General features: G+C 35.8%; 1 protein-coding gene and 1 pseudogene across 2 annotated transcripts in view; both read right to left on the bottom strand.

Annotated features, from left to right (window-relative positions):
• Nucleotides 1–4538: 4538 nt before the first annotated feature.
• On the bottom strand, nt 4539–8901 carry LOC143675897 (protein FAM13C pseudogene; annotated as a pseudogene).
• PSMD1 (proteasome 26S subunit, non-ATPase 1) overlaps nt 8096–21820 on the bottom strand; it is a 111607-nt gene continuing 97882 nt past the window's right edge. For both annotated transcript variants that reach the window (XM_077155409.1, XM_077155410.1), the window contains exons 20-25: nt 20950–21119; nt 18555–18647; nt 17079–17165; nt 16280–16426; nt 9851–10006; nt 8096–8315 (exon numbers count right to left, since the gene is read on the bottom strand). In XM_077155409.1, the coding sequence (XP_077011524.1) occupies nt 9860–10006; nt 16280–16426; nt 17079–17165; nt 18555–18647; nt 20950–21119 (644 nt within the window). In that variant the 3' untranslated portion in view covers nt 8096–8315; nt 9851–9859. The remainder of the gene's footprint in view (nt 8316–9850; nt 10007–16279; nt 16427–17078; nt 17166–18554; nt 18648–20949; nt 21120–21820) is intronic.

Below are 21820 nucleotides of genomic sequence, written 5' to 3'. Positions count from 1 at the left end.
TGAGAGTGAAAAGACAACCTACTCAATGGGATAAACTTGGAAATGATATATCTGATAAGGGCTTAATATCCAGAATATACAAAAGATCCTCAACTCAACAATAAAAACAGTCCAATTTTGAAAGGTGTCAAAGCCTTGGATAGACATTTTCCAAAGAAGGTATATAAATGGCCAAAACGCACATGAAAAGATGCTCAACATATCAGCCATTAGGGAAATGCAAATCAAACCCACAACAAGATTCCCTGTCATACCTAATATAATGGCTACCATGAAATAAAAAAGTAAAGAAAATTACAAGTGCTGGAGAGGATGTGGAGAAATAGGAACACCCATTCATTGTTGGTGGGAATGTAAAACAATGCAGACATTGTGGAAGACAATTTCGGCATTTCCTCAGGAAGTTAAGTATGGAATAGCCATATGACCCAGAAATCCCACTTCTAGATATATATTAAAATAATCGAAAGCAGGGACTCAGTTATTTGCATATCAATGTTCATAGCTGCACTATTCATAATTGTCAGAGATGGAAGCAACCCAAGTGTCCATCATCAGATGAATGCATAAACAGAATGTGGTATATACTGGAAAACTATTCAGTCATAAAATGGGATGGAGTTCTGATACATACAACAACATGGATGAAACTTGAAGATATCATGTTGAGTGAAATAAGCCAAACACAAAAGGACAGAGATATTTTATGATCTCTAAATATGTAATATTTAGAATAAGCAAACTCAAAGAGTCAGAAACTAGAATATAGGTTACAAGAGATGAGGGAGGTGGTAGGGAATGAGGAGTTAACACATAAGTGATACAGAATTTTTATTTGGGTTGACTGAAAAGTTTTGGTAACAGGTAGTGGTGATGGTAGGAAAACATTGTGAATGTAATCAACACCACTGAATTGATTTTAGCCACAGCAAACATATTAAAATAGTAGTTTATTAACTAAGCTATTTTAGAAACTAAAATAGTACTTTAATATAGTCATCTTAAAAAGGGCAGGGTAATTAACACAATTGCCCCATACAAGACCTCAAAGGTATCAAAGAAATGTGGCAAAATATAAACAGATACTCTGTGGTTAAAAGGGGGGTAATTTGGGGTTGCATACACATTAATAAAATAAAAAAAACAAAAAACAAAAAACACAGGACTGTTCTACACAAACAGTATTAGTCTATAATTAATAGCACAATTGCAAAAATGTTCTTTCATGAATTTTAAGAAACTTATTCAAGATGTTAATAATAGAGTGGTATATGGGAACTCTATTTTATTCATGATTTTTCTGTAAACCTACAACTTCTCTAATAAGGGGGAAAAAAGGCAGGAGCCAGGATTCTTTTATTTGAACATTAAGAAGTCTGGCTTCTGGGATTCAGTAATTTTAGTTTAAGAAACCAAACAATTTACTTCCATCTGGTTTTATTCCATCTTGCCTTCAACTCTGAAGCATACTACAGTATCACCTAAGAGAATTGCTGCCATTCCATTTCTTCTATTGAAAGTGTTAATTCTAGTCTTCATATATGACTTTATTTCCAGCCTGTTGTATTTTATTCTAGATCTTCTTGTTCCTTGGTGTGCTGGTTTGAAAGGATTAAGAGCCGTAGAAAAACCATTCTGATCCATCTCATGGTGGCAGCTGCTTCTTTTAATCCCCATTCGGCACTGTAGGTTGCAAACCTGATTAGATTATCCTCATGAAGCTGTGACACACCCAATTGTGGGTATTAACCTTTGATTAGTGGTAGAGGTGACTCCACCCGTTCCAGGTGGGCCTTGATTTGTTTACTGGAATCCTTTAAAAGAGGAAACACTTTGGAAAAAACTTGAAAGCAACAGAGCCACGAGAACCATGAGAGACCAGGCAGCCAGAGAACTTTGGAGACGAAAAAGGAAAACACCCCCAGGGGACCTTCATGAAACAAGAAGCCTGGAAAGAAAGCTAGCAGACATCGCCATGTTCACCATCTGCCTTTCCAGTTGAGAGAGAAACTTTTGAACTTCATTGGCCTTTCTTGAGTGAAGGTAACCCTTTGTTGGTGCCTTAATTTGGACATTTTTATAGACTTGTTTTAATTGGGACATTTTCACAGCTTTAGAACTGTAAACTTGCAACTTAATAAATTCCCCTGTTTTAAAAGCCACTCTGTTTCTGGTATATTGCATTCCAGCAGCTAGCAAACTAGAACATTTGGTAACTACCAGTGCTTATATATTTCCTAGGGAAAAACAGCACCATGGAAAGAAATACAGTCTCATCATAATCTGCTGCCAGTGGCCATTTGAATTCATAGCTTGCATTGGTTAAACTATGACATTCTCAAGATTTAGGACCAAGATATGAATTTTGAATTGCTCTGTACTAACAGTAACTATTGTTGACTGCTCCATGAAGTTCAATCTATTATTCTGGAAGGAATTTTAATAACTCTGGCTGGAGGTCAGTGAATGCACCACATCTCTCAAACTATTCAATTTGAACAGTGACATCATTGAGAGACTTCTGTTTTTTAAACATTTCATATATTAAGGGAAATGTTAGAGATAACTCTATCTGAATGTAAGCAATGAGAAGAGTTTGAACAGGAAGGACACAGCTAATGAGAGTCTAGGAAATGAGTTAATCTCTTTTATAGAATCATCTGATATTGAGGAAACAAAGAATTTACAAAGGAGGGGATACAATGAAATTAGCCAATGAGTCGAACCATCCTTTGGGATCAGTATCCTTTGGAACTGGATCCAACACCATGGCTTTGGTAGATGAATGTATTAGGGCCAATCTATCCAGGAATTAAAAAATTGTTTTTTTCTTTTTTATCCAGGAGTTTGTTTCCTCGAAAATAGTTTTTTTCAGATTCAAAAGGCTGTATCCTAAACCAGTTACAACGCACAGTAGTGAAAGGATGAAGGTAGGAGTAAAGAGCCACACCATTCACATTTAGAGTTGGAAGCTACCTACACATAGCTGAAGACCAAGACACAAAACACAACAGCAAAACCCTGGAATCTAGCTCTTATTCCTATGTGCCAGTAAATCAGAAAGATGCATTTCCTATGTCAAGAACATAAGAAAGGTCATTATCAGAAATAACAACCCTGCTGGCTTATTCCACAAGTCCAACACTTAAGAAAGTCTTCGTAAGTTAGAAATCAAAATTGTATTTGTCAGCCTAGATTGTATGCTCTTATAGCAGCCACACTTAGTCCAAAATTGTATTTCTAGATTCTGAGACACTGAGCTATATGTATATAAGCTGGTATTTCCCTGGAACTTTGAGAACCTGTGTGACACCTAAGACTCAAGAATGGAGTTCTGGAGCCCTGAAAGTGAGCATTGCTACATACAATAACAGTTAAAGTAACTGAAAAAGTGATCAGGTTTCAATTAGAGATAAAAATGAAGCAGATCTGGCTGGGACCAAGGTAAATCAAAATACAGAGTAAGATGATAGTATAGGTACTCTAGAGCTTCACCTATTGTATGAGACCAAAGGCAGAGAGGTTTATTGTGTCTAGAACCTAAATTTTCTGTCACACACAATCTAAATCAACCTCTAGATAGCTCATTTAAACAACCCAAAATTCAGGGCAACCAGAATGGGAATGAGGCCTTGTAATTCTGTATAGCTTAATTTTCTTTTTTAGAAAAACATTTTATTTGTATTGTTATATAAAATACTTACAATCATATAGAATATATAGTTACATTTTAATAGCAATTATATATATGTCATGAAACCATTTCCTTTATCAAAGATGGCCTGTAAGGCTCAAATAATTATGTATCTGTTCTATTACAAGGAGATGACTTTAATTAAGGCAATTTATGAAGGACATTATTCTGTTTCATTAAAGTTATAAAATATTAGGTAAATACAGAGAAAACATTAAGCCTCTGAAATAGTCAGTATTCCTCCTTTCCAAACTACGTGGAAATGTGAATTTCTTCAGCATCATGATTAAACATATCACAAATAAAAACATGGTTGGTACATGAAAAAAAATGTCGATTGTTTGCTGATTTTACAGAAGTGAAAATAATGAACTTTGGTTTTATACAAAACAAAATAATCCACACAAAGCTGATGAAGCAAATAAAATAACGTAGCTTGTTTCCCAAGGTGTCATAGCAAACAAGCCAAACGATTTCCAAACCTTTCATTTTTCACAGAAATAAGAGTAACTATAGCTTATGAGAAAGTTTTTTGACTTCACAAAGTATAGACTTTTGCATATTAAGAAAAATGCATGTTCTCAATAGAAAAGTAGTTATATAATCTTACAGTAAACAAGAAGGTTAATTATAACTATAATCACATTATATTATCTACTGTAGACATATCTATCCAAAATACCTATTTTCAAATTTTAATGCAATATTCTGTCAATTATAGACAAAGATAATTCATAAAGTACATGCTATCAGAATGAACTTTGGTAGTCAGAAATGTAAAATTTCAAACATGTAAAATATTGTTCCATTTTTATATAGAAATAAAAAGTTAGCAGTGACATATTCTAGTATAACTTTGGGTTATATTAGCAGACTTAAGAGACAATGTAGGTTTTTTTTAAAAAAAAAATCACATAAAAATCTATGCGAAGCTCCAAATAAATTACTTTCTTACCAGTTGTATGCCTTTCTACATAAAAAGCAGAATTTCTTTTCCTCTTTTCAAAATCATCCCCTTCTCTATACATTCACATAAGTACTCTTTGGATATTACACAGATACCCTAACAAGTGGCCCATCAAACATATGGATGCTCTGTTATTTAGGCTTAATAAATATATATATATATTTGAAATTATTATATTGACTGAGTTACCCTTGTCATGGAGGGGACTGAATTTTTTTTCCTAAATATACTGTCACATTCTTCCCCCATCTGACTCCCTCCCCATATATAGTTACATTTGCCATCTCTTCTTAAAAACAGCTATTGTCACTAAAGTGCTTCAATTTTCAGTATGTCAAAACTACTTACAGAAATGGCAGGGCAAAATAAACAACTTTTTCTTGAGCGAAAGTAATAAAATAGCTCAAATGGTTTTGGCCACATCTTGCTTGCTGATGAGGACCTCTAATAGTCTTAGTTTGGTTTTTATGTGCTTATATTCATGGTACTCATCTGCCATTGGGATCCTATCTTCCTTTTGTGGACTTTTTCGTTTGTTTAAAAAACTGTTCAAGATCTCTTAAAGGTTTTCGAAGTCTCTTCTTGTCAGCTCTATTTCTCAGAGATAATCAGGAAGTACAGGCATGGTGGCCTCATGTAAATAAATGGAACACGGAGAGGGCTGGTTGCTTGACTTCTTTCTTTTCATCTGGAAGCAGAGCCCTAACAGGCTCACTCTCATTGGAGTAGGTAAGGTGGTTGCCAACAAGGTGAGATGCTGGATCTGTTGAAAAGGACTGTTGGTTTCCCTGTATATAGTCTTCATTAGAGTCCTCTTCTTCCTGCTTTTCCAAATTGTTGGGATAAGGGAAGGTGTTGACAAGATTTGCTTGATAATTCTGTATCGGTTGTAAGGAGGCTTTATGAGGTTCTTATCTGGCTTAGCTACTTTAGCATTCTCCTGGGGAGGAAGCTGCACTCTGTTCTCCTTCAGGTATGTCAACAAGGCATCTGTGGTCTCCTCTCCAGAGCTCAGTCCAGGGTCTGTAGCTTCTGACTTGCCGTTTTCTCTGGGTACTGTAAGTTGCACTCTGTTCTCCTTCAGGTATGTCAATGAGGCATCTGTGGTCTCCTCTCCAGAGGAGCTCAGTCCAGGGTCTGTAGCTTCTGATTTGCCATATTCTCTGGGTATTGTGGGTTGCTCACAGGACAAGTTCTAGATGGACCTTTGGGAGCACTCCCTTGTTCTGACAGCTTCAGCTTTAGTTCTTTCAGCTGTTTACAACCTTTAGCCAAATCATATTCATCCATTTCAGGACTTCAGGGTTAGAAGTCTTGCCACACAGGAAGGCCAGTACTTCCTTTCCTGTTCAAACTTGTCTTCAAATATCCAAATTTTCCTCTTGAGGAAATCCTTGCCATCACCATAACTGCACTGTGAAGCTATTCGGGGCATCATAAACTGCTGGGTGCTGGGTGGAGAAAGGCTGATTCAGGGTCTAAGTTGAACCTCTGGCTTTGGCTGAAGATGGAGCATTGCGCAGACAGGAGTGGATTGTTGCCATCGGTGATGTGATGAAGTAGCTTGCTGGTCCCAACAGACTGGAGTCCTTCCGGTCCACTGTTGACTCGTTCTGCCAGTCTTTGTGGACTGGCACACGGTCTGCAGAATCTGCCCTATCCGTCCACACGCTCTGCATTGATTCTGGGGCTGGGTCCCTCACTTCATGCACCTGAGCAGCTTCTTGATGGACGTCTTACATGTACTGTTATCTCTTGCCCATTTTTAAAACAGCAGGGGCTTAAGCAGGCTCAGGTCCTTCCCGGGCCACACTCAGACAATCTATGGCTGCTCCGCCCCTCCCCCTCAGGTTCATAACTTAAGTTTTTAATATGCAGATACTCCTCAGACTTATGGTGGGCTGATTATCAAAAAGTATTGGCAAAGTCCCTTGAGGAATCAAAGAAAAAAAAATACGGAACTATTAAACTTTCCCATCTGGAAGACCCTTGGTACAAACATTGGGGACTCCCAAGGAAATATGCCAAATCCTTGATTTTAAGGCTCACCCTTATGAAACTTCTGTAGTGCAGAAGCTAGGACTACCTATGAATTGCTTCCAGGAAACCTTTCCAGGAAAGGCTCAGAGGCAGTCTTTCTCTCTTAAAGCTCAACTCTGTAAGGAAAAATCATTACCCTCCCCCCAATATAGGATGTGACGTCCAGGGGTAAAAGTCTTCCTGACAATGTGGACATAACTACCAGGGATGAATCTGGTCCTGACACCATGGGATTGACAATGCCTTGCTAACCAAAATGAGGAAAAGAAGTGTAACAAAATAAGCCATCAGTGGCTAAACCTGTTCAAATAGAGAGGCTATTCAAGAGGCTACTCTTATGCAAACTTCAGCTAGATATTGCTAATCACTATGGTTTGCCACCCCCCAACCAATATCATTACTGTTAACTCTTAAAAATGCCTAGGACTCTGAGACTCTATTTGCACTAAGTTTATTATCCTGACACCTATAACCTCCAGAGGGTTCTTTAGGCCAGATAAATCCTGAAACCCTGGGGACCAGCCTCTCCAAGATTATCAACTAACTACATTCCCCCATCTCTGTCAATACACTTTCTCAACATGAAAATCTTAGAATGGGCATTGCCAAAAGATCCCTATAGATTGGGAGAAGGATCAAAGGAAGAGATGTTATAACAGAGAAAATAGGATTTAACAAATTAGTATAACTGCTGAATCACTATATTGGTATTTCTTTTACCCTCCGGTATTTTGGAGTAGCTAGAAGTAAAATCTGAAATAGTAGAATGGTAACCCACAACAAACTCTGAAATATGCTCTGTAACTACTTGTTAAAATGTACTTTGAAAACTGTTTTTTTCTTTTCTTTGTATATATATATTTTACAATTAAAAAATGTTAAAAAATTTTGTATTTGTCAAAATTCCTGCATTTTCAAATTTCTCCATGCTATTACCTCAAAAAATACATGAAAAAAAGAGTAGTAAAGAGAAGGGAAAGTATATTATCAGATGTTGTGGCTTAATAATTCATATCTATTATTCTTAACAGGGTCAGAAGCAGGAAACCATATGCAAATGCTATTTAAAAATGCATTTTTTTAAAATCCAGACTACGTATCTCTTGGGTCACTTAAGAGAATTCTTCATTAAGTGATGGCACCTTATGCTCTATCCCATTAAAAAAAACTCTGGGGTCATGAACAGGGTTTGATTATTTTTCTTATTTTTTCCCCCCATTATTTAAAAAATGAACTCTAATTTTCATTTTTTAATGTGTTAAAAATGTGTTCATCAATATAAAAGCCATGCATGTTCATTCTAACAAACAAAGGATTTGGGCATTTCAGGGTGGGGATGAAGGGGATCCATTTAAAACCCAGGCTGAAAAACAAATAAAAAGTCCTTGTCCATCTAGAGATTTTAATATATTTATTTGAAAACCAAGTTCTGTGAAAGAGCACACTAAATAATCATATATTTTCTCTTCAATCAAACTCCTGGAGACAAGTTTCTTCAGGTCTGCGCAGAGGCAATGATACATGCGTTGAATAGCAGGTCTCATGACAAATTTCCTCACAGGCATTTTATTTCCACATGAGTCTGGACGATCTTCAGGTGAGCAAAATGAGATCCTGGGAAAGAGGCAGGGAAAGCTAGGGTCATTTCTGATTTCAAAACCGGCCCCCACCCCCCCAACTTTTTAAACTACTACTGCTGAAGTCTAAAACCAGCCTCCAACTTGCCCATTTGGTCTTAAAGTGCCAGTCTGTGCCAAGAAGAGACTATCGTTTTCAAACTCCTAATGGACTGAATGTTTTAACTTTTTGAAAACTAATACAAACCCAATTTCCAACTAAAAAGTTCTAAGCCATTTGTAGTTGAATGTCTTGAAAGACTTAACCAGGGGTTTTCAGTAAGGCTTTGTGAAAGGCTGAAGGGGGCTAATATTGGTCACAGAAACCAAATGCTCATGGTATCAATACCAACATATGCTGGTTGGGTAAAACTTAGGCCACTAAGGGCTGAAAGATGATTTTCAAAAGTAAGTTTAGATATGACAGGGACATTAGTATAAATCTCCCTCTATGGCTCAAACTAATAGTCTCCCTGAGGACTGAATAAATTTTTCTATTAAGGCTGGTTTCCTGCCTTAACATTTACTATCTAAGGTTTCTGCAAAACTTTTCATTAATTCATACTGTGTGTAACGTTCACCATACTGGATTTGCAACTAGACTTTTAAATGTATTTTTCTTTCATCATAATGGTAATAAGTAACACTGTCCTTATTTCCTTTAAAGAGAAGAATAAATTCATATTTGACTGAAAATGTATTTAGAGTAAGGTGGAATTAGATAACCTTGATTATATAATTCATATACTTCTGCAAATATATGATGATTATTCAAAATAAACAAAGGAAATAAGGATGATAATTTTATGAAATCAGACTATCCCAATCCTTTGCATTTAAAGACCCCTTTAACATTGGTATAAAAATGATCTTTATCAACTGGATAAAGCTTTGTGATATAGATCTAACTGATCCCCAAATCAGTAAATGCCAAGTCTTATATACACTAGATGTTCAACAGCTTCACTGAACAAATGAAATGTGTTAAGGTTTTTAGTGTCAAAAGATGTTGCCAAAGGAGAGGAAGAGAGAGAAAAATCAGTGACTAAGAAGAGGGTAGAAAAAACAGAAGTCTAGACCTGTACTACTCAAACTTGTGATGTATGGACTGATGCTGGTCCACAAGCTATAACCAATCTGCAAGGAACTTACATCAGAATGTAAGTCAATTCCATCACTAAGTGAACTATTCAGTTCAGTTGTCATTTTTCTTTTGGTACAAGACTTTCTCGATGTAAGAAGCACTGAGTCAATTTACATTCTGAAGCAAGCTCCTTATCTCCACACGGACTTATAAAAACAATTTGCAGACCAGCCACTCTGAATAGCACTGGCTGAGTAGATGGTAGAGAGTCAAAGAAAAAGGAACTGGTGGTTATGTAATATGAGAAGTAAAAAAAAAAGGGTGAATATTTTAATACTATTTAGGTAAATAGGGATTAAGCATAAGATGAAAGAAAAAAACTGAGATTATGTTTCTGCATAAAACATTTGTGAAGTACTCCTTCACATGCAATCTTTTTCCACACATACCTCTGGTCCTTAATCATCAATATACTCAAATGGTTCTGGTGGTTCTGGCTCTTGCTCCTCCTCCTCGATTTTTGGGCCATGGGCTGCAACAGGTTCTACCAGCTCTTCAATGTCTTCACTAGTATCCTTCAGAATGATGATGCCACCAATGGAGAGCTGGAAACATAGGGCAAGGAGTGAAGAAGCACAAGCTCTACTCATATTTCAAGTTTGCTCTAACATCTAGAGTGCATTCTTGCCAAATGGCACCTTGGAACAACTTAAATGATTTTAAAGTAAAGAGCTGAGGTAGATCTATATCTTACTAGACACCAGGGGCTGTGTCACCCTTCACAGGTGACTTAACCAGATGGCTCAACTGTAAGAAGGAGTTAATAAAATATTTCTTAGGTTAGTTTGAGGACTTAATGAAGAAAGCAATTTCAGTGCAATCTTAGAGCATAAAGATAACGATCTATAAGGAGTATTTGCGAGCAGCTATAAGGAGCAGCTCTGGATGATAGAACATGTGATGCTGTTATATTTGGATGCATGAAGAATACCATTTCCCAGCCAGGGACCTGACTACTAGCCTCAATCTGACTTCAGGGACAAAAGTGTATTGTTATTCAAGGTGTGGTCCTGGACCAGTAGAATCAGCATCATCTGGGAGCTTGTTAGAGATGCAGAATACCTAGCTCTACCCTAGATCTATAGAATTTGCATTTTAACAAGATCCCAGGTGATTTGCATGCACATTAAAGTTTGAGAAGCATACTATTCTAAATGCATGCTATCTTATTTATGAGAAGACCATCATATTGGACACAAAAGACAATCCAGAAATGAATAGCCAATTTTTCTCTAACAATTTCAGAACGGAGAGAACCACAGAATTATCAGATACCTGAATACTTTTCACTTGGTATACAAACCCTTGCAATAGAAGACAATGAAGAAATAGACAGGAAACACAAGGGAAGTAGATTATAGAAGCAATTCTATTAAGCCCTCTCCCAAACATATCAGCAGAAGGTAAATTCAAACACCAAACTATTCCCCCATCTCTGGTGTGCTAATTTTATTCTATTTGCTTGCCTATGTCAAAGGAAATGGGAAACTGCCCTCTGTAATTAAATAAGTCAACAGTGGCAGGGCACATCTGGAAAAAGCCTATTTCTACCAAAGCACATTACTGGGAAGGGAAAGAAGCACAAGCACATTAGTCAAATGATTCACATATGTATAAGCATCTCTGCAGTTCAACCTAATTTGATTTTTACTCATTACAACTCTCCTCTGCCATTCTATAAAAACTGGTATGCATTCATGAATTTCTAAACTATTTCCTGTTCCCTAACATACACATACTGACACATATTAATCTATAACTGCCCCTTAAAAGTCTGCTTTCCTTGAGGAGGATCTACTGCCTGAATGGACCAGCAATTACTAATATTCACCAAAAAGCAATCAGAGAGTACATAGCCAAAGTCTTTATCCGTCATGGCCAAAAAGTTTACTTGAACCTTCTGTAGGATGAAATGCAGATAAATCTTCTACCGAACAGAAGGAAATATCCAAGCTTACAAGAAGGCTTCCGATTTTCTTGAAAAGTGGCTCCAGGTTACGACTATACTAGTTCATACATAACTGGAATAATGTAATCCAACACAAATCGTATTAAGATAATTAATGTATGGAAACAGCTTTTTATAGCTACATGATGTAGGTTTATTAATGCCTTATATATTAGTGAAAAAATTCATATTCAATAAGCAGAGAATAAGATACATGACATTCTGGAAAGACTAGTGACAACCAAAGGCACAGGCAATGGAACACTTCCTTCTGCTAAGTACCCACTCTCTTTAAATTCTCTTTTAAGATGGACAGGAAGCAGAGTAGAAATGTTAACCATATTTCAAATCTACAGTTGCCTCTTTCAAATACAGTCTCTGAGGAAGGGTCTGATGACCTTGCCAAATGAGGGTGAGGAAGTGAGTCACTGGGCAACCCTTTACTCTCTGCACATACACAGAAGCAGTATTTTCTCTCTTTCTCTTTTTTCTACTGAAGTATAATTCACATACCACAAAATTCACTCTTTTAACGTGTACTATTCAGTAGTTTTTAGTCTATTTACAAGGCTGTGCAACCGTCATTGCTTCTAATTCCAGAACATTAATTAACCTAAAAGAAACTTCAGACTCATTAGCAGTCACTCCCATTCTGCACTTCCCCCCACCCTACCCCTGTCAACCATTACTTTACTTCTGCCTTTATGGATTTGCCTATTTTGGATACTTCATATAAATGGAATCATACAGTATGTGGCTTTTTGGGTCTGATTTTTTTCACTTAACATAAAGTGAAAAAGTTTTCAAGGTTCACTCATGTTGTGGCAATGTATCAGCATGCCATTTTTTTTAATGGCTAAATAATAGTCTATTCTATGGATATACCATTATTTGTTTATCCATTCATCGGTTGATAGACATTTAGGTTGTTTCACTATTTGGCTATTATGAATAATGTTACTATGAACATTCATGCACAAATTTTTATGTGAATATGTTTTCATTTCTTTTGGGTGTATACCTAGGAATGGAATTGCTGGGCCATACAGGAACTCTACATTTAACTTTTTGAGGAACTGCCAAACACTTTCCCAAAGTGGCTGAGCCATTTTACATTCCCACCAGCAATGTATGAGGATTCCAATTTCACCACATCCTTGCCAATACTTTTTGATTACAGACATCCTAATGGATGTGAAGTGGTTCTGATTTGTATTTCCCTAATAACTAATACAAGTGAGCATCTTTTCATATGCTTATTCTTCTTTGGAGAAATGCCTATTTAAATCCCTTGCCTAAGGTAACCTCACTGCCCTCCCCCTTAAACGGGACATGAGTCCCAGGAGTGTAAATCTCTTGGCAACGTGGGATAGGACTCCCCGGGACCTGGCATTATGGGATTGAGAAAGACTTCTTGACCAAAAGAGGGAAAAGAGAAATGAGACAAAATAAAATTTCAGTGACTGAGAGATTTCAAACAGAGGCAAGAGGTTATCCTGGAGGTTATTCTTATGCATTATATAGATATCCCTTTTTTAGTTTATGGTATATTGGAATGGCTAGAGGGAAGTACCTGAAACTGTTGAGCTGTGTTCCAATAACCTTGACTCTTGAAGAATAACTATACAGCTTTTACAATGTGACCGTGTGATTGTGAAAACCTTGTGTCTGATGAGTTACAAAAATAAGGACAAAAAATAAATAAATAATAGGTGGGGAAAAGGAGTAAAAAAAAATTGGGTAGACTGAAATACCAGTGGTCAAGAGAGAGAAGTTCAACTTTTTTCTTTTTCTGGAGTGATGCAAATGTTCTAAAAATGATCACTGTGATGAATACAAAACCATGTGATGATATTGTGAGCCACTGATTGTATACTTTGGATGGACTGTATGTATGTAAAGATATCTCAATAAAGATATAAAAAATAATTACAAAAAATAAATACGTGCAGAAAAAAGAGAAGATACATAAAAAAATAAATATTTTGATTATTTTAAGATTAGGTTATTTGTCTTTTTAGTAGAGTTGTAAGAGTGTTTTATACATTCTGGAAATGAGTTTCTTTTAAAATTTGCAAATATTTCCTCCCATTCTGCAGGCTGTCTTTTCAATTTCTTGATAGTGGCCTTTGAAGCACAATAGTTTTTAACTTTGAGAAGTCCAACTTATCTATTTTTTCTTTGCTTGTGCTTTACGTGTCATATCTAAGAAAACACTGCCTAATCCAAGGTCACAAAGATTTACACCTATGTTTTCATGTAAGAGAAAGCTGTTACATTTCAGTCTGATCCATTTAGAATTAGTTTTTTTATATGGCATGAGGTACTGGTCCAATTTCATGATTTTGCACCTGGAGATAGTTGTCCTAACACCATTTGTTGAAGACTATTTTTTTATCCATTGAATGAAGTTGGTGGCCATATTGAAAACCAACTGGCCATGGATGTATGGGCTTATTTCTGGACTCTATGCCATTGATTTAACATTAATTTTCTTTTTTTCACATGGGCAGGCACCAGGAATTGAACCTGGGTCTCTTACATGGGAGGTGAGAACTCCCACTAAGCCACCGCGCCACTGATTTATATGTCTACCCTATACCAGTACCACACAGGCTTGATTACTGTTAAGTTTTGAAACTGAGAAGTGTGAGTCCTCTAATTTTGTTCTTTTTTTCTCAAGATTGTTCTGGCTATTTTGGGTTTCTTGCATTTCCATAAGAATTTTAAGATTAGCCTGTCAATTTGGTAAGCACTACCATCTTAATAATATTAAGTTTTCTAATCTATAAACACGGACTATTGTCTATATTTTCTTTTCTTCCGATGTATTTGTTTGGTTTTGCTGTCAGCACAATACTGTCCTCAGAGAATGAGTTGTGAAATATTTCCTTCTCTTCTATTTTTCTTTTTTTTAGAAGAGTTTGTGAAGAATTGGTGTTAATTCTTTAAATATTTGGTAGAATTCACCAGCGAAGCCATCTGGGCCTGGATTTTTTCTTTCTGTGAAGTTTTCTGATTACTAATTCAATCTCTATTTCCTATAGGTCTATTCAGACTTCTATTTCTTCAAGTTGGTTTCAGTAATTTGTATATTCCTATGAATTTGTCCATTTCATCAAAGTTACCTGATTACTTGGTATACAGTTGTTTCCTTTTTATCTATAATCCTTTTTATTTCTGTAAAGTTACTAATGTCACTTCTTTTATTCCTCACTTTAGTGAGTCTTCTCTCTTTTTTCCTCAGTCAGTTTAGCTAAAGATTTGTCAATTTTGTCAATCTTTTCAAAGAACCAATTTTTCACTAATCTTTTTTTTTTTTTGGCATGGGTAGGCTGCAGGAATCGAACCTGGGTCTCTGGCACAGCAGGTGAGAATTCTGCCACTGAGCCACCATTGCACTACCCTCATTAATTTTTAATGAAATTCATTCTATCATTTTTCTAATCTTTTTTCATTTATTTCCATTCTAATCTTTATTATTTCCTTCCTTCTGCTTGCTTTGATCTTTTTTCAAGTTAAAATACCTTCTCTGTAAACATGCCACTAAGATGAACTGGACTGTGGATTAAACAGTGATTATACTTAAGGCATCCACTGGTGGTTCTATAGATTCATTTATTCTACCCACATTCACTGAACAACTATTATAGAACAGGTATAGTGTTAGGTCCTAGAGATGCAAGATAAATATAATAGGAGGTGGAAGGAGATCTATGAGCTAATTTCTTTTTTCTGGCCTGATTGCCTGTTAACTACAGATGTCTGCTGACTTATCACTGGAATCAGGTAATATTTGCTAAGCATTTACCCACTGCCAGATATTGTATTAGGTATTTTACATGTAACCCATTTACTCTTCACAACATCCCTAAGAAGTGGGTAGTATTTTATAGACAAGGAAACAGACACTAAGAGATTAAATCACTTGCCTCAATCACATAGCTTAAGAAGTCAGAGTGAGGCTATGAGCCCAATTTGCCTAATTCTAGCTGTTAACCACTATATATCGCTATCTTCTATTCCCTGCCCTTCTCTAGCTGCAGACAGTAATCTAGTCAGGTAAACCTGGCTTATAACTGTAGGTACGAGTTACCTTCTATCCACCACGAAGGACCTTGGTTGATGAGAATGGGTTTACTCTTTCATAATAATCTAGACATTTTGTCTATGACATTCCAGACAGACTCAGGATCTAAATTTCTTGAATGCATCTGCTGATGACTCTCTGGTTTTTTAGATACAAGAACGTGGAAAATAAAGGCAATATCATGCTCAAATTTCTGATCAGTATTTGTAATATGAAACATTCTGCCTCGGAAATCATTTAAATGGCATTAAGATCCTTTTCTAACTAAAATTTAATGAGTTTAGGACAGGAGTCTGATGATGATGATGATGATAGCTGAAACCTACTGAGCATTGACGGGCCTTATTCTAAAAATTAACTTGTAAAATCTTTGCCATATCCTTATGAGTCAGGGATGATAAGCCTCAGTTTACAGTAGATGAAGCTGAGGCAGAGAGAGTATCTGGTTCAAAGTCACACAGCCTGTAAACGGTAGAGTCATAATTCAAAACTAGGATGTCTAGCTCAAGAGTCTAAGTTTCTAATCCCCATGCTTTATTAGAAACTTCTATGGTATAAGTTTCTAGAAAAGAGGCAAATTTGTAGGGTTACAAAGAGTACACCCCCCCCAAAAGAATATATATATATATATGAAATGGAGAGTATTATCTCTTTTGTTAAGAGATTTATTAGTACTAGACAGATGTTGTAGAATAATTTAGAAATGTATCTTTCTCTATTAATAGTCCATTGTCCTATGGATACTTGCTGGTGTACAGTTAAAAGTCATTGGTAACTTACTGGTTTGAAAGGCTGGTATCTACAGGTCTCTGGCATGGTTAGGACTTTAAGCTGTGCAGGCATAACTCGGGCTGGGTTATCCAATAACTGGAAGTTTGGCTCAGGTTCCTTTTTCTTCTCTTTTTCTTCCTTTTTCTCTGCTTCATCCTAGGGGAGGTAAAAGTCCACTAAAGATCACTTCATATCACTGAGTAATACTGATAAGTTTACTGAGCAATTATTAGGTACAAAGCATAGTACTAGATATAATAGAAGTACAAATAAAGTGATACCAGTCTCAGAGGAGGGAAAGGGTAATTCTGCTTGGGAGTGGGAATGGTTTTTGACTTAGTTTTAATGACTGGAGTTTTCTACAGCAGAGATTAGAAAAAAACCAAGGTCTATTAAAAAAATGTTTAAGAAATCTTTGTGGCTGAAGCATAGGCAGGATGGGGAAATAAGGCTTGAAATGCTAGCTGGCATCCAATCTTGAGGGTGTGAGGGTGGTGGAAGCTTGAATGCCAAGTAAAGTTATTCCTTTTGCCTGAAAGGGTCTTTCACCCATCACCATCTCATCATCTTTTGAAAATTCTACTTTGCCTTTCTCTTGCGCCAGGAACTCATTCCTGATTTGTACCTTCTATTTCTTTCACAACTGAATATAATTTCTAAAGTCTCTTATAATTAAAATTATATGATTCTATATGCTTGGAATAAGATAATTATTTAAAGGACTCCAAGAGCAAGACAATAATGTCCAACTAAGGAAGACTGTGGACTATGACAAAGATAATTTAAATGAACACTAAGTTTTACCTACCACTTCCATTTTTTCTTCCTCCTTTTTTTCTTTTTCTTTTTCTTTCTTTTTAGCCTTGGCAGTAATGGATAACACAGCAGTGGAAACCTAGAGGAAATGAAAATGGTAAATTGCTGTAATCCCTTACCTATACACAAACACATAAGCCCAAATAGGACTCAGACCTACAATGTTGCTATATTTCCTGGTAGTAAGCATCATTAAGAACAAGAGTCAGGGAATAAATGAGAAAAGCAAGCAGGGTATTTATTCACATAATTTACTACTAGTGCCATCAGTGAATCTTTACTTTCTGGAGGATTCTGTCCAATATAACTCTGTATTCATCTTTTGATCTATAGTCTACCCTAGATGTGGATTTGCTATCATGTCACTTCTGAGACAGATTTTTGGATTTTCATTTTATAGGGAAAGTTCTGGTGGTAGAGATGTCCACTTATTGAGCTTAGATGGGTGTCTTTGATGGGTCTCAATGAAATCATAGGTGAAACAGGAATTATGAAATGTATTGGTGTAAATACTGACTTTGTTTCAGATCTAAAAGTGGGGTCCGAAACATAGCTGATGAAAGAAGGTGCTCTTGTCAAAGGAGATTCATCACTTGCCCCCCAAAATGTGGTTGATTACCTAATTATCTCTAGTTATATGCAAAACTTACAGCAAATAATCAACAACTGGCTAATATAGTACATTATTTTGAGAGAAAGAACTATTTTTCTATAGTTTATAAAATGTCATGAAAGATAATTTTACTGAGTAAAACTTAAGGCAAAGTGCATGTTGCTAGTTCACTAAAATTTGATTTCACATATATCTATGAGTGTTTTCCTACATTGTTGGTGGGAATATAAACTGGTCTATCCATTTTAGAAGGCAATTTAGTCAATACCTATTAAAATGTACATTACTTTTGATCAAGCACTTCCACATCTAGGATTCTAACCTAGCAGACAAATATATATGCATATGACTCATTTAGAACAGTGAAAATTTAGAAATCACCTAAAGTGATTCTAAATCCATTAAATGGATTTAGTGATTTAGTGATTCTAAATCCATTAAATAAGGGATTGGTTAAATAAACAATGGTACATCCATAAAGAGATTGTTTTGCAGCTCTGGAAAAAAAAAGATCCACATATAATGAAAATTTCAAAGATATACTGTCAATGTGAAAACAAGATGCAGACCAGTAGGTAAAGAATAATTCTGTTGTGTTAAGTAGTATTGATATGCGCAGAGAAAACACCTGGAAGGATTCTAAGTACTGACTCCTGCATAGTAGGACTTTTATAACCAGGAGAGGAAAAGGAATTTTACTTTACATTCTTCCCTAATGTTAGATTTTACTACTGGTATTACTTTTTTGATAACTAATTTAAAACATAAAAAATAATAGAAACAAACCCAAACAGAATATTCTGTAGCTCCTATATATGTAAGTACCAACGCTACTCGAAGGAACAAAGAACGTACCTTTTCCTTTTCCTTTTCTTTCGGTACTTCCAGAGGGGCCGGATATGCAAATGTGGAGGGTTTACAGTTTGATTTATATTGAACTTTGGGCATCTGAAGAAAATAAACACTTTTTATTCCTCCATTAAAATAATCAAAATCAAGATTTAAGTATTCCATAGTCTTAAGCATATAGACTCAAAGGGAGGTCAGAAGTTTCAGTGGGGCTAAATGGTTGGTTGACCACAAAACTATTCAATTATGCTATCAATCCTTTCTGAAAGGCATTTTTCTTTTACTGAATTAGTTTTTAGATACTCTAAGAACTACCTGCAGCTTCTCATAATTTTCTGAAGCTCTGTGTCTCTAAATAGATATCCCTTTATCTCATACTTAATTGACCACCCACAGCGAGTTAATTTTCACTCATAGTGTGAGCCTCAGTTCAACTGTTAACTCCTTTGTGATGTATCTGATTATCTAACCTGCATATGTATCATCCATGTTCCTTCTTTGTACCATGCCAACAACATATAAGACAAATCTGTATATAGTTTCACATCATATAATCGTGCCTAAAAAGGGTCTAACATGAGTCTCCTGAAAAAAATCGCCTCATATTACTTACTGATCAGGTTTAAAGTTCTCTAGTCTGAACTCATCTCTACTTATCCAATTTGCACTGGTAGAGATGTAATAAGCATTATCTTTACTAGGACAAGGAAAACCTTGTCTTTCCATTCCACTTCCATTGTAAAGAATGAAAACAGAGATCATAAAAAACAGAGATCATATGCCAGAGGATAAAAAGCTCTACAGATTATGCAGGATGTTTAATCACAAGGTAAGGGATCAGGAAACCAAAAGTTTATCGTTTTGAGGCCTAAACCATTCAATATTTACAAATGCTTTTAGTTTTTTTTTTTGACATTTAAAGTCATGCTTTTTATTCTACAAGCCCAATACATGGATAAGAAAAGTATAGTTTTGCTTTTATCAGATCTCCAACAATGGAACCATTTGTACAAAAAAAAAAAATAAAAAATTAAAGAAGGGCATTATAATTAAACCAACAGCTTTCTAGGTCATAACTGCAAAATTAACTCTAGAATCTCAAACCACCCTGACCTATATCAAATCAGAGAAGTTGGGAGACCTTCTCTGTTTACCTGAATTACTCATGGCCTGGGGAGATGGAACTGAGAGTCTCTGCTGAACCCAAGTGATGGTGATGGGTTCACTTTCTACAGCAAGCTCTGAATAAAGAACTTGGGATGACTCTGGAGAACAACCTGATAACTATTCAGTGGAACTGAGTGTATATTTACTTTAGGAGCCAATAGTGCCTCTTTTGAATATATACTTTAGAGGTATATTCACCCAGGTCCCTAAGGGGGAAGATATGAGGATGTTTATAGGTAGCACTGCTTGTGGTGGTGTTAAGTTGGAGGAAAGTGTTAGTAGATTTAATATTGAAACACTGAACAAAAGAATAATTGGCTGGATGACTATACTGAAAATTCCATGAAATACTCAATCTTTATCAGTCAATTTTTGGCTTAAAATTTTTCCACTCTGAAAATTTAATATACCATTTTAATAAGAGTGGTGACCAGGTAAGAATTATATCTTAGAGGTCAAAATGAGGTAAATCAAGTTACAGAATTGAGAATGATAAGTACAACAAGCTCCAATTAAAGAAATAAATGATATGATGACAGAGGATGTTGTAACTTAAGTGTTTGACTTAAGTGACTGATTAGTTTCATTCTGTCAAATTTCCTGTTTCCTCACTGTTGGTCTTGTTTTCTGCTACTACCAATGGGACATTCTCCCACTTATTTTCCTCTTTAGTATTTCATGAATCACTCTAGCACCACATAACTCTGAAACATGTGCCTGTCTCAAACCTTCATTGCTTATTATATAAGATTTAGTTTAGATCCTCATTCTTTCTTGCTGGATTACTGCAATAGCATCATAACGGGTTTCCACTATTGTCAGAAAGATCATTCTAAAATGCAAATCTCATAAGGTCATTTACCTGCTCGAAATCCTTCAACAGCTCCCAATATCCTTCAGGATTAAATACAATTCATCAGAGTAGTCTATATAAAGCCTCTTCATACCTATATATTTAGCCTCTCCTTTCACCACTACTTCTCAATTGCATAAAGAATCTGAGTCTCAGAAAAGATAAGCATTTACCCGAGGTTTACATAGCTAGTAACTATGATTAGAGACTTGATTTTCAAAACTTCTACTGACACACTCCACTCAACAAGTGGTAAATACTCAATTTGAAGGGTAAATACCTTATTAATGAGACGATGATTCATCTTTAAAATTTAATGAAAAACCTTGGGAGCAGGTGGTCAATATGCTATACTACAGAACTGAGGTCTCAAAAACATACCTTTAAGTCCTTGTTAAGGCCAATGACACAGGTTGGGGTATATGCCAGTGACAGAAAGTGTGAAAGAGGAAACCAGAACCAGAACTGGGTGAAGACGAGGACGCCAACCACAGAAGGCATATGGGTGTGCCCAGTCCTGGACTGCAGAGAGATTGTGACATTATGTCCACCTGCAGAAAAAGAGAGAAACGATAAACATCAATCCAGAAAGGCAGTAAAAAAGATTTCTTAGGACTACAACAGGGAAGCAGTTGGTGATAATTATAAGAACACAGATCATACAATGTTAGTAGTTGGAACTACTTAGCCAGTGAGCTATCTACAGTCTCCAAAACTAGAAATGCTGTACTTTAACTGAACTCAGGGCAAACGCAGACTTTCTACACAGTCAGATTTTTTTTCAAAAATGAAGCCTGAAGTATATAAAACTGGGGTGCTTTACTTAAATACCTAATTCTAATTATATACTGGTATTTAATGCGTTAATAAAAAGTAAAACTTTAATACACATCATATTTGTAAACAATAGCAAAGAGACAAAATGTAGATACTTTGTTTATTTTTATTTGTTGCTTTAACTATATGCCTGAATGGGGAATACATATTTATAACATGATCACATTAAGATTAAATGCTTAACAGTAAAGAATGGTTTATAATTCTTGCTCTTTTAAGCACTAAGCAGCATAAAAGTTATTAAAATTATGAGAAATATTCAGGACAAGTTATGAGGATCTATGTGCAGCAACAAAAAAACTACGAGGCACTGATGATTACTTTGTGAATTATTAAATTATTTATACTGGTAGGAGATAGCTCTGATCTTAACTGATCTTGTGACCTTAGACGAATGACCACACTCTGAGTCTTT

The sequence above is a fragment of the Tamandua tetradactyla genome, chromosome 3, assembly GCF_023851605.1.
Source record: "Tamandua tetradactyla isolate mTamTet1 chromosome 3, mTamTet1.pri, whole genome shotgun sequence".
Taxonomy (NCBI): Eukaryota; Metazoa; Chordata; class Mammalia; order Pilosa; family Myrmecophagidae; genus Tamandua; species Tamandua tetradactyla.
This window is presented reverse-complemented; position numbering and strand designations above follow the sequence as displayed.